The sequence below is a fragment of the Terrapene carolina genome, unplaced genomic scaffold (genome assembly GCF_002925995.2).
Source record: "Terrapene carolina triunguis isolate 2854851 unplaced genomic scaffold, T_m_triunguis-2.0 Scaffold998, whole genome shotgun sequence".
NCBI classification, from domain to species: Eukaryota; Metazoa; Chordata; order Testudines; family Emydidae; genus Terrapene; species Terrapene triunguis.
In genome coordinates this window covers 561519-576972 of record NW_020665349.1, presented here as the reverse complement: position 1 = coordinate 576972, position 15454 = coordinate 561519, and the positions used below count along the sequence as shown (strand labels likewise).

Here is a 15454-nt window from a genome sequence, read left to right as displayed (position 1 = left end):
TCTGGATTTTTTGATTTTTTTAAAACACAGGTAAACAAAGGGCCGCAGCCATCATCAAATCTGGAAAAAAATGAAAACGATAATAAAACACCTCAGGAGAGAAAGGAGACTTCAGGTATTTCATCATTGTTTGGTTCCCTGGGGGATATCTTCAAAGGAGATGCAGTCTCTTCTCAACAATTGGCAAATGCCACTGTTTTACCAAAAAACGATAGCAGTGTTTCAGTTGAGTTCAGAGAAAAACTTGAAAAGTCAGGCAGCCAGCACAGTAATATGCAATCCCTTTCTTCTGCCATTGTCGGAGAGATTAGAACAGAGGCTCTGAACAAGCAGACCTCGCCTAGTCATAGTATACAAATGGAGCAACCAAATAGAAAGGTAGAAGAGGAGAACGACGATCGCAAAAACTCTGGAAATGCATTATACAAGCCAGTACACACAGGTCCCAGAATCGGTCAACTGAGAGAGCCCCTAGTGCAACACAGTAGTGCATCAGTGGTTATGCCAAAGCAACAAGGAGATAATCTTACAGGTGTCGGACCTGATAAAATGAAACCAAGTAAGCCAGAGCAGACATCTAGAGAGTCAGGGTTTAGTTTGCCTTTCAGTTTTTCAAATGCCACTGCTTCAAAACCACAGCCAGCACAACCACTCAGCAGGAGTATATTCTCATTCTTTAGTGGATCAGAGACCCCTACATCTTCAGCATCTGCTGCTAATCTTCCTAATGCTGAGCAGCTAGAAACAGAAGGGCTATTTAAGCTTCCTTCCTTCTTTTCGACTGGTCCGACTGTCAAGAAAAGCGTGCCTCAAAGTAGTTCCAGCTTTAGTTTCTTCAATTTGACATCTTTTTTGGATGAAAAACCACAAACTCCTCCAGAGAAGGAAAACATTGCAAAACATGCTCAGCAAGCAAACTCTAAGCCATTTATGAAGCAAAGCATTTCTGTTGACTCTAGTATCAGAGTTACCAGACAATCAGGCTTGGACAGTAAAAAAGAGGCTCCTGGTATTGTGGAACCAGCAGTTGACAAACAAGAGACATGGAACAACTTCCCCAGCAATGCAAATGAATTAAACATTCCTGTAGAAAAGCGTTCAGTAGAAAGTGTTGCTGAAGTAAGCAAAGAGAATGGTGTAGAAAAGCCTTCACAGATTGATAGGAATGCCACAACAGAGCCAGTTTCTTCTGATCCTTGCCTTGAAGTTTCTAAGTTACAAGAGGACAGTGAGTTCTTCTTTCCAGAGTTTCAGGAGCCAAAAGAACATCTCCCAGACAGCACAGGAAAGGAAGAGTGTATTACACCTTCCTCAGCTAAGGAAGAGTATTCATGTTCAAAGGGACAAACTTCTGGAAACAGGGGTGGCAGTTCAGTTTCAGATGAAAAAAACAATTTCACAAATTTAAATGACTTAAATGTTACCAACAGTGTATCAAAGGAGGTCATCTCAGAAGAAAATTTGAATGTACCCAAGCATAAATTACCTGGGCACAAATTACCCGAGCCTACCTCTGGACTTAGATTAAAGCAGGCACAAGAGTCAAAGTCTTTCTCAAAGATGCCAGAAACACCTAATTTGCAAAACAAACCCAAGGAACCTGAGAATGACAAATCAGTACTGGATTCTTCAGTGGAAATATTTTCAAGCTTCATGACAAAAGTGAAATCTCCTCGAACTTTATCTGGCTTGTTCTCCCAATCTCAAACTCCAGCTGCTCCTAATGCTCAAAAGAAAAGCCCCTCCTTTTTTGGTCTCTCTTCTTTCCCAAGTGGACCAGCTCCAACTTTCACAAATGATCTTTTTGGCATTTTTAAAGGTGCAAAGGAAACCTCAAAAGAAGAGGTTTGTCTGAAACCCACTGCCAAACCTCAAGAAAGCAATAGGGCAAAAGACACCATAGGGTCAATTCCTATAAAAGATTCCAAAAAGCTAGAAGAAATATCCACAGCCGAAGTGTCTGAAATAAAGACCAGCAATTCTCTGAAGGAAACTTACACATCAGACTCAGAAGAGATCTCCACAAAAGATTCTAGTGTGCAAATAGAAATTGGAGAAAATCAAAGACTCGAAACCAGCCAAAAGAAGTCTCAGCTAAATGCTTCAGAAATGTTGGTGTCAGGTGAAGATCAAGTGCCTGAAGTACTTCAATTGAATGCTAATTTACAGCCCTCTGTAGAGTTGGGGAATGATGACCTGTGCCATTCAGACTTGGACAGTGCAGTTGGTACAGAACAGACAATGACAACTGACCAGACAGATCTCAATTTGTGTCACTTAGATGTGGGCACTACTCATGTAACAGAAGAGCCACCAGCTCTTACTGAGGCAGATGTTAACTTCCTCCAGGCTGACCTTAATAGTGTACTTGAACCCAGAGCTCTAACTGATGAGGCAGATCTATGTACTACTCTTGAATCAGGACTAGTCATTCCAGGGGATCAGGCAGATATTAATGCCTATCAGTCAGATGTGAATAGGACCCTTGAAATAGAACCCAAAGCTCCAGCTGATGAGACCAATGTTAATTTGTACCAGCCAGATATGAATAGGACTCTTGAAATGGAACCAAACATTCCTGCAGAGCTGACAGAGCATTTAACAATGAATGAAACGACTACAGGAGGAACTAGCCCCAAATGTGATTTGAATAAACAGTGTAAACCAACTAATGTTCCCCTAGATGGAAGTAGTAGTAAACCTGTATTTGAAATGCCAAGTATGCCTACTTTGGCAAAATTCAGTTTCATGTCATCTTCTACGGAGGGTGGAAAGCCATTTGGGTCCTTCTTCTCACAACAGCCACCTTCTGCAAATAAAACTGCAGCAGAGCCAGGCCTCATGTCCAGTTTTAAGAAGTTTTCTTCAACTCTGTTTGAAGGAGGTAATGAAGAAAAAGTGAGTAAGACAGACAGTGTCCAAGGGGCAGTGTTTGGCAAGAAGCTAGATTTTTCATTTCCTTGGCAAAAAGACAACAAGGAGACCTCTGTCAAAAGGGAACCGGATGTGCTGCCGCAGCTTTTATCAAAATCAGATGTAAAGGTGCTGGAAACGGTCAGTGCAGATGAGAATTCAAAATCCGCTGTGTCTAATCAACTAGATGATCCAAATACTGAATCAAGTTTTTCTGCTGAGCAGCCTGACACGGTGAATGCTGAACTTTCTGAAGAAGCGTCTGGAACCAGCACTGTTGATGTGTCCAGCAAAAAGTTAAAAGACAGAGTTGCTGAAGAATCTGAAGATCAACAAAGCACAGTTTCCAATAAACTGTCTCATCCTTCTTCTGTGGAAGAACCACCAGGAGAGTTACCACATCAGCAGGTTGAGTCTGAACAGGAGGATCTTGTTTCTTGTCCTGACACAGTAGCACTTCATCCTGGATCACAAGCAGCAGATCTGAATAGCATGGAACCATCAAATAAGAAAAGGCCAGTTACAAAAGCAGCATAATAAATGGTGTCAAGCAATTGACCATTTATAATGCAAGTGCTCTCTAGCAGTAGATATCAAACTTTGTGTTACTGTGCATAGTTCAGTCTCATCTCTATTTATGATCAATTGTTTGTAGCATTACTTGTAGTTGACATTAGAGAATACTGTTGTGTAGTCACTAGATTAAACACTAAGTCCTTGTATCATTTTTCTCAACTTCCTCTGCTCTCTTCTGTTTTGTAATTAGCTTGCTTATGTGCTCCTTTTGTGTTCTGTCTCAGTGAATGAGTTGTTTTGAGTGTTACTTTCATTAGCCTTTCACAACTTAATTCTTTCCGTGATAAAAGTCGGGTATGTGCAGAATGGTTTTGCTTACTTGTTTAGTGATTATATTCACTGAAAAACATTTGTAACACTAGATAATACACCTCTACCCCAATATAACGCGACCCGATATAACACGAATTCGGATATAACGCGGTAAAGCAGCGCTCCGGGGGGGCAGGGCTGCGCACTCTGGCGGATCAAAGCAAGTTCAATATAACGCGGTTTCACCTATAACACAGTAAGATTTTTTTTGGCTCCCGAGGACAGTGTTATATCGGGGTAGAGGTGTACTGTGCTGTGCCCAGAAAATGAGGTTATTTATAAAATAGATATTCAGCCTTTAAATTGTTGAAGCTTAATTTGCCATTGTAATAATTACAGAAATATTTAGAATGCTTTTCAATTTTTCAGGCTTTTTAACATTTCCAAAGGTGGCAATGAAGGTATTACAGGTTAAACTGTAAGGTTGTGATTCATTAAAAACTCTACAAAATCTGCATACTTCAAGCAATGTAGGGTGCTACTGAGTAAGGTTTGCAGTAGTTCACGAACCCCTATTTTGTCCTGTGTATATTCCAAATTATAATTGCCTCAGTCTCACACATGGTGGAGATTTGCTGAACTGCCATTGGTGGGCAGTGAAAGGGAAGCTTGCTCTCCCATATGTCCCTATTTTAACTATACAGTACTATGAACAGAGGAAATCAGACTCCAGGGCTGCCAATCCAGCACCAAATGCAATTAAAAAAATGTAACATATGTGAGAAGCACACACAGTGCATTAATTCCAATTGACTCTCATTCATGAATCAAAATCTATTCCCAGAGTGCCTGTAACTGATGCATTGCTCGTGCGCATTAAAGTCAAAACATTATCCATCCATATTAGGTGATTGAAAGTATTATACATATACACAAGTAAAATGTTTTAGAAATGGTTTCTGAGGGAAATCTTAATATGGAATTTCCTGACTCTGCATGTGAAATTTCCATTCCAAAATGTCCTCATTTTTATGTGAGGTTTTTATATGGAATCATTGCTTTCCGAAGAGTTCAGTAGGATTAAGATGTATGTGCGCCTTTTGCTAAGAAATAGCCATCTTTCTGGTCACAGATTCTGGCAGCAGTACAATTAATGAGGTGGAAGTAAAGAGCATCTAAAATAGTGGAAGATGAGCTATCTTCCTTCCTGATTCCCATGTGCACATTTCTACTCTTCTGTGTTGATTAGAATACCTTCATTGTCAACCCTGGCTGAATTTCTTTAGACTAGGGGAATAGTATAGTGCTGGTATGAGTACTGTTACAAATTTGGTTAGTATACCAATAGGCACTACATTTGTGTCTCTTGCTATAGTACCTACAGTAGGTTTATGCCCAATTTCTGATGTAACTTAGATTAATTCAGGGATTACAATGGTTAGATGCCATGAATTGATAATACACTTCTAGCAAGCCAGAATATAGCCAAGCTTCGCACTAAATTTATAGTCTTATAGTTTCCGTGCAGATAGTTAGTCCCTAAACTTGTTGTTTGTTGCATGTTTCCTCCCTGCCACTGCCTTTTGACTTATTTATCTCTTCCTCCCTCCCAGTCCTGCGGGAAGCAGCAGGTATGGCTCCTCATGTAATGTCAGTCAGGGAAGCTCTCAGCTGAGTGAGCTGGACCATTACCATGAAAGCACCCATGGGTCTGAGCAAGAGGATGAACACCGGGAAGGGGAATCCAATCATTCCTGTCACAGCTCTGGCAGCTATCAGAAGGATGGCCAGGAGTGGCGCAGTGAGCCGGAGGAACACCCTGAGCATCACAGCGAAACAGCAGAGAAGGAAAAGGTCTGTGTGAGAGAGGAGACAGCTCAAGATCATTCTGCATCCAAATTAACCCCACAACTTGAGAAGCCCAACGATATCCCTGCAGGGCGGCCAGAGAGGTAAGTGAAGTGTACAGTATGTCAGTGTAAAGTAATGGAGATGTTGTAACTTACAGTGAAATCATACAGGCCGGCATTCCACTTTCCCCGGGGGTGCTTGACCCATGCTCTTCTCCAGGCCTCGCCCCCATTCCGCCCCTTCCCCCAAGGCCATGCCCCCTACCTCTTCCCGCCCCTGCCCCTCCCCAAGCGCGCCCCTACCTCACTCCTCCTGCATGCTGCTAAACAGCTGATTCACGGCGGGTGGGAAGTGATGGGAGAGAGGAGACACTGATGAGCGGGGCTGCGGGGGTGTCGGGGGAGGGAGGGCTGCCAGTGGGTGCTGAGCACCCACTAATTTTTTCCCCTGGGTACTCCAGCCCTGGAGCATCCACGGAGTCAGTGCCTATGAGTGAAATGCTCATTTTACTGTTGACATTGATATCATCTGGTTAACCCCGAAGTTGGAAGTGAGTCTGCGATGTCCCCGTCTTAAACTCTTCCCAAACAAATCGGTTGATCATATGAACATGCTGTATTCTGATAAATATCGTTACACTCAGTGACAGATGTTTGGGAAACTTCAACTATATTTACTGGATAGCTGAGCTGCAGGCACTCTCCTTCAGTGACCTAGCAACTCATTTGCAATATTTTTTTCCTCCATTCTTGATGAGGGATATATGAGGCAGGCCTGGAGTAGCTGGATTGCTCATGCTTGGAAAAGCTATGCGCTTATCTCCATATTAGCAAACCAAACCTGTTTAGTGGCAGTGAACTTTGTGGCAGGACACACGTCATCCATCCAAACCTGAAAGGAATGGAAATAAGTTAAGACATTTTTTCCCACCTTCATATTTCATTGAACACTACCAATATCACGCTCCCTAAAACTTTCACTCCCATCTCCAACAGGTACCGAAAAGCAATATATCAGCTTCATCAAACTTGCACTCTAACACAGAACCGTAACAGTGACCTCAGGGTTTTATACCAGTTGTTCATCACATCTGACTGTTAGATATTCCATGCATTTGGGAAGCTAAACCACCTTAACACTGCTGACGACAATTTGCAGTCCAGCACAGCTGTGAACAAGTGTCTTGTCCTACTGGAAAGGCAAAGAACAGCTGATTTGATCATTTATGCCATTCTAAATTGATTATTATTGATAGTCTTGACTACTCAGAGGGAAGAAATGTACAGTTTATCATCTATAAAAATTCCTACACTTTGGAACATTATTGGCATAATCACTGTTAGTTTTCAGGAACTGTATAATTCAATTGCCCTGTACTCTATCTGACTGTCGTCATTAGCCTGTCAGAGTACAATGATTTGCATTATTATTGTAGATTATTTCTCAGTATTCATCATATGAATAAGCAAATTTCTCACCTCTGATTCACTGCTATAATTCCTCTGCTATTGGTCCTGTACTGTAATGTTCCAACCTTTTTGCCAATGGTGAAGACAGCCCTTCGTTATTTGTCTCACTTCAGCTGAAGCAGAAATACTCCTAGGCTTAGGACTGGTCTACACACAGGTTTTGTACCAACTTAACTATTTGCTTAGGTGGCTGACTTCCTACCAAAATAGTTAAACTGGTCCAAGACCCTAGAGGGGATGCAGTTATGTTGATATAAAGGTGCTTTATTCCGGTGTAATTATTCCCTTGAATGTAGAGAAGGTTAAGGGGTGACTTGATTGCAGTCTATAAGTACCTATGTGGGGAACAAATACCTAATAATGGGCTCTGCAATCTAGCAGAGAAAGGTATAACGTGATGCAGATGCTGGAAGTTGAATCTAGACAAATTCATTCTGGAAATAAGATGTACATTTTTAATGGTGAGAGTAATTAACCATTGGAACAACTTACCCAGGATTGTGGTGGATCTACCATCACTGGTAATTTTTAAATCAAAATGGAATGTTTTTCTAAAAGCTCTGCTCTAGGAATTATTTTGAGGAAGTTCTCTGACCTGTGTTATATAGGAGATCAGATTAGATGGAACCTGTGAATCTCTGAATAAGAATGAACTATACAGGTATAAGCACCTTTTTACTAATATAGGTAAATAGGTGCAATTTTTATGTAGACAAAAATTGTCAGAGACCTAAAAAGACGACATCACTACCAACAAAAAAGACTGGTGGAAAAAGAGAGCGCTAAACTTTTCTAAAAGTCTTGTGGTTACTTCATTCACCTCCTTCAGACTTGATCCTGCTTTCTTCTTACAAATCAGCAACATTCTTTCCGCAGAAATAACTATTTCCTGTTTGTTTACATTGTTATCAGTTGTCATGTGTGTCTGGCACTACACAGACAGGTAAAGACCAGGTGCCTTCCCCTTAATGCTCACCATGTAAATGGGAAATGTACAAGGGATGGACTAGTGCTATGTGTGGTAAGGGAGAATGTGTAGACAAGTACATGTTGGGTTGTTGTGGTATAAAAGTATGATCAACCGAAGTGTTTGAAGGACAGATATGCACACGCCCCACCCGTCGGGGTGGTGGCGGCAGCAATTTGATAAACTGCATTTATCATGGACCTGTGACCACAAACATACCCCTCCTACTCCCTTTCTGCTGGGACTGCTTTTAACATTGCAAATCTCTAAGCAACTTGAGGCTGTTATTTTTTAAAGCTACAAAAATATTTCTTTCCCTCACATGTGGAATTTCTCCCCTGAAAAGACCAGGAACGAGTTTGTCTCGTTATCTAAGTCATCAAGTGTCAGAATAGTAGTTTTGTACTGTTAGAAAGCTAGGAATTTCTCTTTCCCATAGTTGCTATTTCAGTCCAGTGCCTCTTATTCCTAACTGCCCTAGATTGGCATCTCCTTTACAGGAGTATCTTTGGGGTTGTATGTGGCTTTCTGATGTGCTAGATATTCATGTGCCTCTTGAGCTGTAATTGCATTTGCACTCCAGTTCCTTAACAATAATGCCACATTTTGAATGAGTGTATTTCACTTTGTGGTTTTTCTATTTCTAAAATTGTTCTCATGTCTTTGTTTTAAGTTACCTTGATGAAAATGAACCCCCAGCGTTTTCTCCTGCAAGAGCTCGCTGGCTCCGAGCCATTAACAAAATACGACTACGGCTTCAGGAGGTAAGGTTACATGTTACTTCACTTTTTCCTCCTTTTCTATGCTTGCTAATTTTTTAGATTTGTGGCTGGAGACTCTTCGTGGGACACCTCCTAGTTTTAGTTTCTACTAGCAAAATTTCAGTAAACACAACATACAAAGCTGGAATCTGTGTATTGTACTGAGGCCCATAGTATTAGAGCCACTTAGAAACAAATGCTGTGGTAGAATTGATAGTTCAGTAGCTGGACATTTCAGAAGGGATTTTAACAGACCTGGAGCTGAATATTCAGAAAAAAGATGCAGAATCTGTGAAAGTGCTTTCTAATTTGTATAAAATGTATTTGAAACCAACAGACACGGCTGCTAGATAATTTGGGACTGAATTGTTGATTATTTACTTTGACCAGTTCAAAATTCAGAGAATGTGCTTTTCAAACTATTATCAGAATCTCTTGTTAGCTCAGTAGGATTGTTTCTCTTATAGTGCAGAATTGTTTCTTGAGAAGCTTTACATCAAACACTTCATAAATCTTTAATCAATATTAATGGGTGTATATCCTGACATGTCTGAAAATGTAAGGGGTTTGTTAACCTTGTTATTTAGAAGTTTAAAAGGAACAGATTGGGAGGTCGTCTTCTGCATTTGGAATATTCTGATCTGAAAAGCATAAAAACAGTTTTCAGTATGACTTTTACACTGAGTTTTTATCCTGTGTTCAGTCACAGAGAATATATGGTGTGTTCAGTTTCTACAGATGGTAAGCTGTTGCCTGCTAGCAGAAGCACACACTTCATGTCTTCCTTTTATATGTGGTCTTTTCCTTTGTCTGCTTTTTAATGGTATGGGTGTTACAATGATATCTGTCTGCTTGAAGGCTTTGATAACGTCCTGCATGGGATACAGCTGAGTACCACTAGCAGAATTTGTTTCTATTTCCTGCCTTTCTTTTGGATCTGTTTCAAGTATGTGTCTTGGGAGACAAAAGAGCTGTTTGTCTTGTTCTTAACAGTTCCATTTTTGGCTCACCTTAGTCATAATCCAGACCCCGTTTCCACCTAATTCTTGAGATCTATGATGCATCAAATGATGGTGCTTTGACTATTTTAAGGTCAATGAAGTAAGTTCACATTTTGGACTGGACAAACTGGGATTTTAAGAAGAATATGTATCAAACTTTAGGGACAAAACTGGCAGGGCTTGTTGGGCACTGGTGTTGAGAAGAAAGGAAGCTTTTGTTTAACTGATGTCATATGGTATATACTTCTTGCATACAAATAAAACAGAATTTAGTTCTGCCGTAGAGTATGGAGAATATGACAAAATTATCCCTGCTGAAGAAAATGAAATGGATTGTAGCATCTATACCTAGTACCACAGAGATTACTCTACATCACCATGTGCCAGTGGATCTCTGTCCTGATGTGGAAGGACCACTTACAGATGTGAGAGGCAAATTCAGTATCCATATGAATTCAAAGCTTTGACTTTCTGCTAATGTGATCGGTAAACAAGCCAATGACTGATGATTACAATTCTGGTTTTGGTAAAGTAGCCACATGTCCATTACCCATTGACCTGAGCTGGCAAACTCCTCTTACAGATACTGAAACTGGTTGTAGTAACTTTGGTTTGCTAATCATCTGGGTAGGAATTTGAACCACTAACCCAGAGATAGAAAGCGCCATATGTGGTTATCAATCCAGCCTCCCACCTAGGAAGAGATTAGCCCTCATGTGAGTGTTATGCATACATCCTACAGCATCATGAGTCAGCGAGTTAAGATTTTAATGTAAGATTTGATAGATATAAAGAGGTACAGTAAGTTGTGAATATGCAAATTACTAAAAATTTCTTCTTCCAATGTATATTGAGTTTGTCTCGGTGTTTGCTGGTTTGTTGAATTCCTTTGAATGGAGACTTACAGATGAGTCAAAATGTGACTTTCCCATTTCTTAGCTGGTTTGTCCCTGGATTACTGCAGTCATCTAAAAAGAATTAACTTTAATCATTCCAGAATAAAACCATGGTTTCTAGCCCAGCAAGGGCTCTGACTGAATCCTCATACCCTCACACAACAGCAGGGCCGGCTCCAGGCACCAGCCGAGCAAGCTGGTGCTTGGGGCGGCAGCTTGTAGGAGGCGGCATTCGCCCAATCGTAGGGCGGCACGGCTGCCTTTTTTTTTTGTGTTACGCTCTGGCCGCCCTGTAGGGGGCGGCAGCGCGGAGGACGGGAGTGCCCTGCAGCAAGCCCGGCAGAGCAGCCCGCGTCCTTCCCTCCCCGCCGACCAGAGCGGCACAGAGCCCTCCCGGCAGGCGGCAGGGCGGGAGGGGCCGCGTGGCAGCGCCCCGCTGAAGCCCTGGCCTGCCCCCTTTCTCTCTCTCCCTCCCGCTCCCTCCCCCCCCCCCCCGTCCCCCGGCCCCGGCGGCGCCGCCGGTTTTTTTTTTTTTTTTTTGCTTGGGGCGGCCAAAAAGCCAGAGCCGGCCCTGCACAACAGGCTTGTCTATACAGGGAAATTAATAAGAATAGCTATTGTGGTTAATTTTTCCATGTAGGCACTCTTATTCTGGAACAAGAGTGTCTGCACAGGGAGCTATTCTGGAAAACTGTTGTGCTTTAAATTCACTCCCTGCCTTAATCCAAAATAATTGTCAAATGTAGATGAGCCCAAGAAACTTTTGAGTTAAGGCAAATTTGAATCTGATTTTTCCCTTAAGAACATAAGAACGGCCGTACCGGGTCAGACCAAAGGTCCATCTAGCCCAGTATCCTGTCTTCCGACAGTGGCCAATGCCAGGTGCCCCAGAGGGAGTGGACCAACAGGCAATGATCAAGTGATCTCTCTCCTGCCATCCATCTCCACCCTCTGACAAACAGAGGGTAGGGACATCATTCCTTACCCATCCTGGCTAATGTCCATTAATGGACTTCACCTCCATGAATTTATCCTTGTGTTAGTCTGCAAATTTAACGAAGATATAAGAGTATTTCTATTTGTTTTTGATAAAGAAAAACATTTAAAGACCCTATAGACATACTCCTGAGTATTGAAAGTACTGTAATGAGTACTGTAAACATTGCCATCCAGAAGCCATTTGTCCCTTTTTTTTTTTTTTTTTTTTTTAAGACCATTACTGCTTTGATATAGGGAAGGTGGTGTGAAATTTCTTCCCGTACTTTAGGTAAAAGGTTAAATACATTGATTCATTCACTTTTGTGCTCTACTTTAGGCATTTAGGCCATGTTTTCCCTTGAATTTTTTTCTCATAGATGCAGTTCTCTCCAAAATGGTTTTGATTTGAAATCTTCATCTTTACCAATTAAATACCCTCAATTCTGTTCTCTTTAATAGTCCTGTAACTCCATGGTCTGTCTAGATAATTGCTTCTATTGCAGATACCCTCCCCCCAGGGTAAGTGACTGTTCTCCTGTACCTCCTTGTTGATCTGATAAGGATCAGTCTCGTTCAGTCTCTCTTGCTGGATATTCAGCAGTTCTGAAAATTGAGCCACTTTTCTAGGCACCTCAATAAGTATTAGGAGCCCAGCTTTAGGCACTCATTTTTGAAAATTGTTTCATAATAAATTTTAGAGTCTATGTAATGTGTTAATTAAGCAGAAGGCATTCTCTAAATGGTTCTTAGTTTCCCAATATAGTCCTGCATGTCAGCCAAAGATTTTGTTGCCAGGATTTCCTCAGGGGTGCGATGCAAATTAATGATCAAATACCGGCTGCCTGCTGTGGGCTGTGGTTTCGTTTTTGGCAGAAGTTGCATTCCTGTGCTGTTTGCCCCATTTTTAGTGCCTACTAGTAAAGAAGAAATTGACAATATTAACCTATTTAAGTTAATGCAGTGTTTGTGAAAGGCACTGGATTGATAGTCTTAGCAAATGAAGTTGTATTTGTCCAGTGGACAAATGAAGTGCAGTGTCAGTGAAAGCCCTTCCTACTCTGTCCTGTACTGTTCACCTGTACTGGAACGGAAGGACACCTTCTAGGATTGTGTAGGAAGTTCAGTCTCTTTGGCACTTCCCATCATTGGTGAAAACTGGTAGGCAGGGTACTAATTAGTGCCAGTTGTGATTGTATGTGTTGTGAGTTGAGTAATTGTCCACTTGGAACTGGACTGAGACCCACAGGTCAACAACACACTTTGAATGCCAACTACTTGCCATTATTAGCCATCTGGGTTGGATTTGAATTGGTGACCCAAAGGTGAAACTCTCCATATCCAATTCCCAAGCTCCTGGACTATTCATAGCGTACTGACTGCTAATCGTTTTGGTGGAATTTAGTATATTTTTACTATTTTACTCCCGCTTGATCATTTAAAAAATATCTTTGCAAATGTCTTTGGCCAGTACTCCAAAGATGATTAAGCTGTGCATTTCCAAAGCATCCCACGCAGTAACAGAAAAGTGAGTTGAAGCTCTGTATATTTCAGTTCTGAAAATATACTTTTCCTAAGGGTTGCCATAGATTTGTTATCACATGGAGAATGTCATCTCCATCTGCAAGACTTTTATGTTCTTTGCCAGATATTGTATCTGGCAGGGTTTCCTCCAGTTCTGAGAAATATCACAGATCAAATTATGCAATGCTGGGAAAAAAAATCTGTAGAGAGTTTCTCTGCTTTAACTTCCTGCCTTCCTCAAAGATCCCATTGGTACAATGGAGAGAACAGTTAGGATAGGGATTATTTTTGACCTTATTACAGACCTCAGGCACTTAAGCAACATTTCATTTCTGTGTACTTCAGATCCTCATATGTCTAATGGGAATGCTATCCCATACTTTATAGGGGTGTTGTGAGGATAAATCAGTAAATACGTGGGAAGCACTCGGATACTGAAGCGATGGAGGGTACATAAGTATGTATGTAGACCATGACCACACTCTACCAGATTGTTCTCTAGCTAATGGGCAGACCAGTCTTGTGCAATAGCAGAAGAAATCTGCCAAGCAGAAACTTATCCCACCATATGCCTTCACAGAGCCCCACCTTGCTTCATCACTATCTCTGCTGACACAGTCTTTAGCAAAAGGTTTCTCTACTGTGATACTTAAGTAATCTGCATTGATTAATTCTGATTTCCATCTCACTGTTAGTCATTCTACAATGAGTAGAGAATCAGCAGATTTACTCTGCTCGAAGGAGAGATAAATTTCATCTTCCCTGTCAGCACCTCAAAGGGTGGCATATCCACCGATTCAAATATCTACTCACACACTTCTTATGTGGAAATAACATTTGTATTTATTAAGTTTGCTCATCCTTATTAAGATTCTCTTAGAGACTTACCACCAATTTTTAACCTGATTTACACTGAACATTCACGGAATTACAGCTCTAGTAAAGGGATCATTTCCCATGTGTATACAGTGGTAATAGTTCTACATATTCATTAATATATTATGAGTTTAGATGGACTAATCCCTGGTAGGAAAAATCAGCAGTCATGCCCTTTTTGGAAAAGAGAAATTGAAAAGTAAGAGAAAATTTCACTGTCAGAAGACAGGATACTGAGCTAGCTGGACCTTTGGTCTGGCCCAGTGTGACCATTCTTATGTAAGTCTTTCTTGGGGTGTAGCTTTCTGGCTAGAAAGCTTTTCCCAAGGACCAGTACAACTAGAAACCTTAATTACTAGCATGATTTCCTGTATGCTTCTCTAAACATTGTAGTACAATAACAGTCCATTTTGATTTCTTTTCACTGCCTACTAAAGAAAATACCAACATTGAAATTATGGAGCTGGACACTTCTGTCCCATACCATGATATCATCTGGGTTGCACAGGTGTGACAAGAGAGCTAAACTTGACCCTAAATTAGTAATTACTTGTTAGAACTGAACTAGTGTAAAGTATTGATGAAATCTTATAGGAAATATTTGGGGTTTTTTTGTGAAAATCTTGCAGATAACTATTTTTTTGAGAAATGTTAGAACTCACATATTGGGTAGATGACTTTCCCGTTAAGTTGTTCCACCTTTTGGTTTCTAGCTTCCTGTAAAACTGCAGGACCCAGATAATCTTGTATAAAATGGTGGGAAATCCATCTGAGTTTCCTTTCTCAAGTTTGTGGAATTCTTCAGGATCACAATGCCACTCCCACCCCAATTTCACATATGTATGGGACGCTATATATCGGTTGAGCCAAATTATATTGTCATTAAATGTTCTTACAAGAATTCTAATGATGCAACCAGTGTATCTTTTACATTCTTAAAAATACATTTATGCATAGCTGAGATGAGTGGTTCTCAACCTTTCCCATATTGTGACCCCATATTATAACACAGGCTTCAAAAATGCCTAACTATAAAGCAATGTAGGGTTTTTATGACCCAGCCTCCAGGTTGTGAATCCCCAGGTTAGATCACAAGCACAATATGTTCCATGATCCCTGGGCAGGTCTGTTACTCCTCCCCAATGCATTAGATAGTAAAGTAGAAGAAACAAATTCAAGTTGGGAATTAGGTTTCTACCCCAGAGCACATAAGATTATACTGACATCCACACACAACTCTGCCAATGCATCTCACTCCTGATCTGCGCTACTCCCTGCTATTTCAGTCTTTCGCTTCTGAACAGAGTGAGAATTTGTGTCAAATAGATGGCTTTCTGATATGGACTAGACACTTTGTCTCATTACTGTCTCTGGATTCCCAGTTATACACTGT

The 15454-nt window shown here is 41.0% G+C and overlaps 1 protein-coding gene across 1 annotated transcript in view; it reads left to right on the top strand.

The window, feature by feature from the left end:
• The window catches only part of UNC13B (unc-13 homolog B), a 354074-nt gene that overhangs the window by 150591 nt on the left and 188029 nt on the right, over positions 1-15454 (top strand). Inside the window, exons 9-10 of the mRNA XM_029913862.1 lie at positions 5355-5693; positions 8702-8792. Of these exons, the coding sequence (XP_029769722.1) occupies positions 5355-5693; positions 8702-8792 (430 nt within the window). The remainder of the gene's footprint in view (positions 1-5354; positions 5694-8701; positions 8793-15454) is intronic.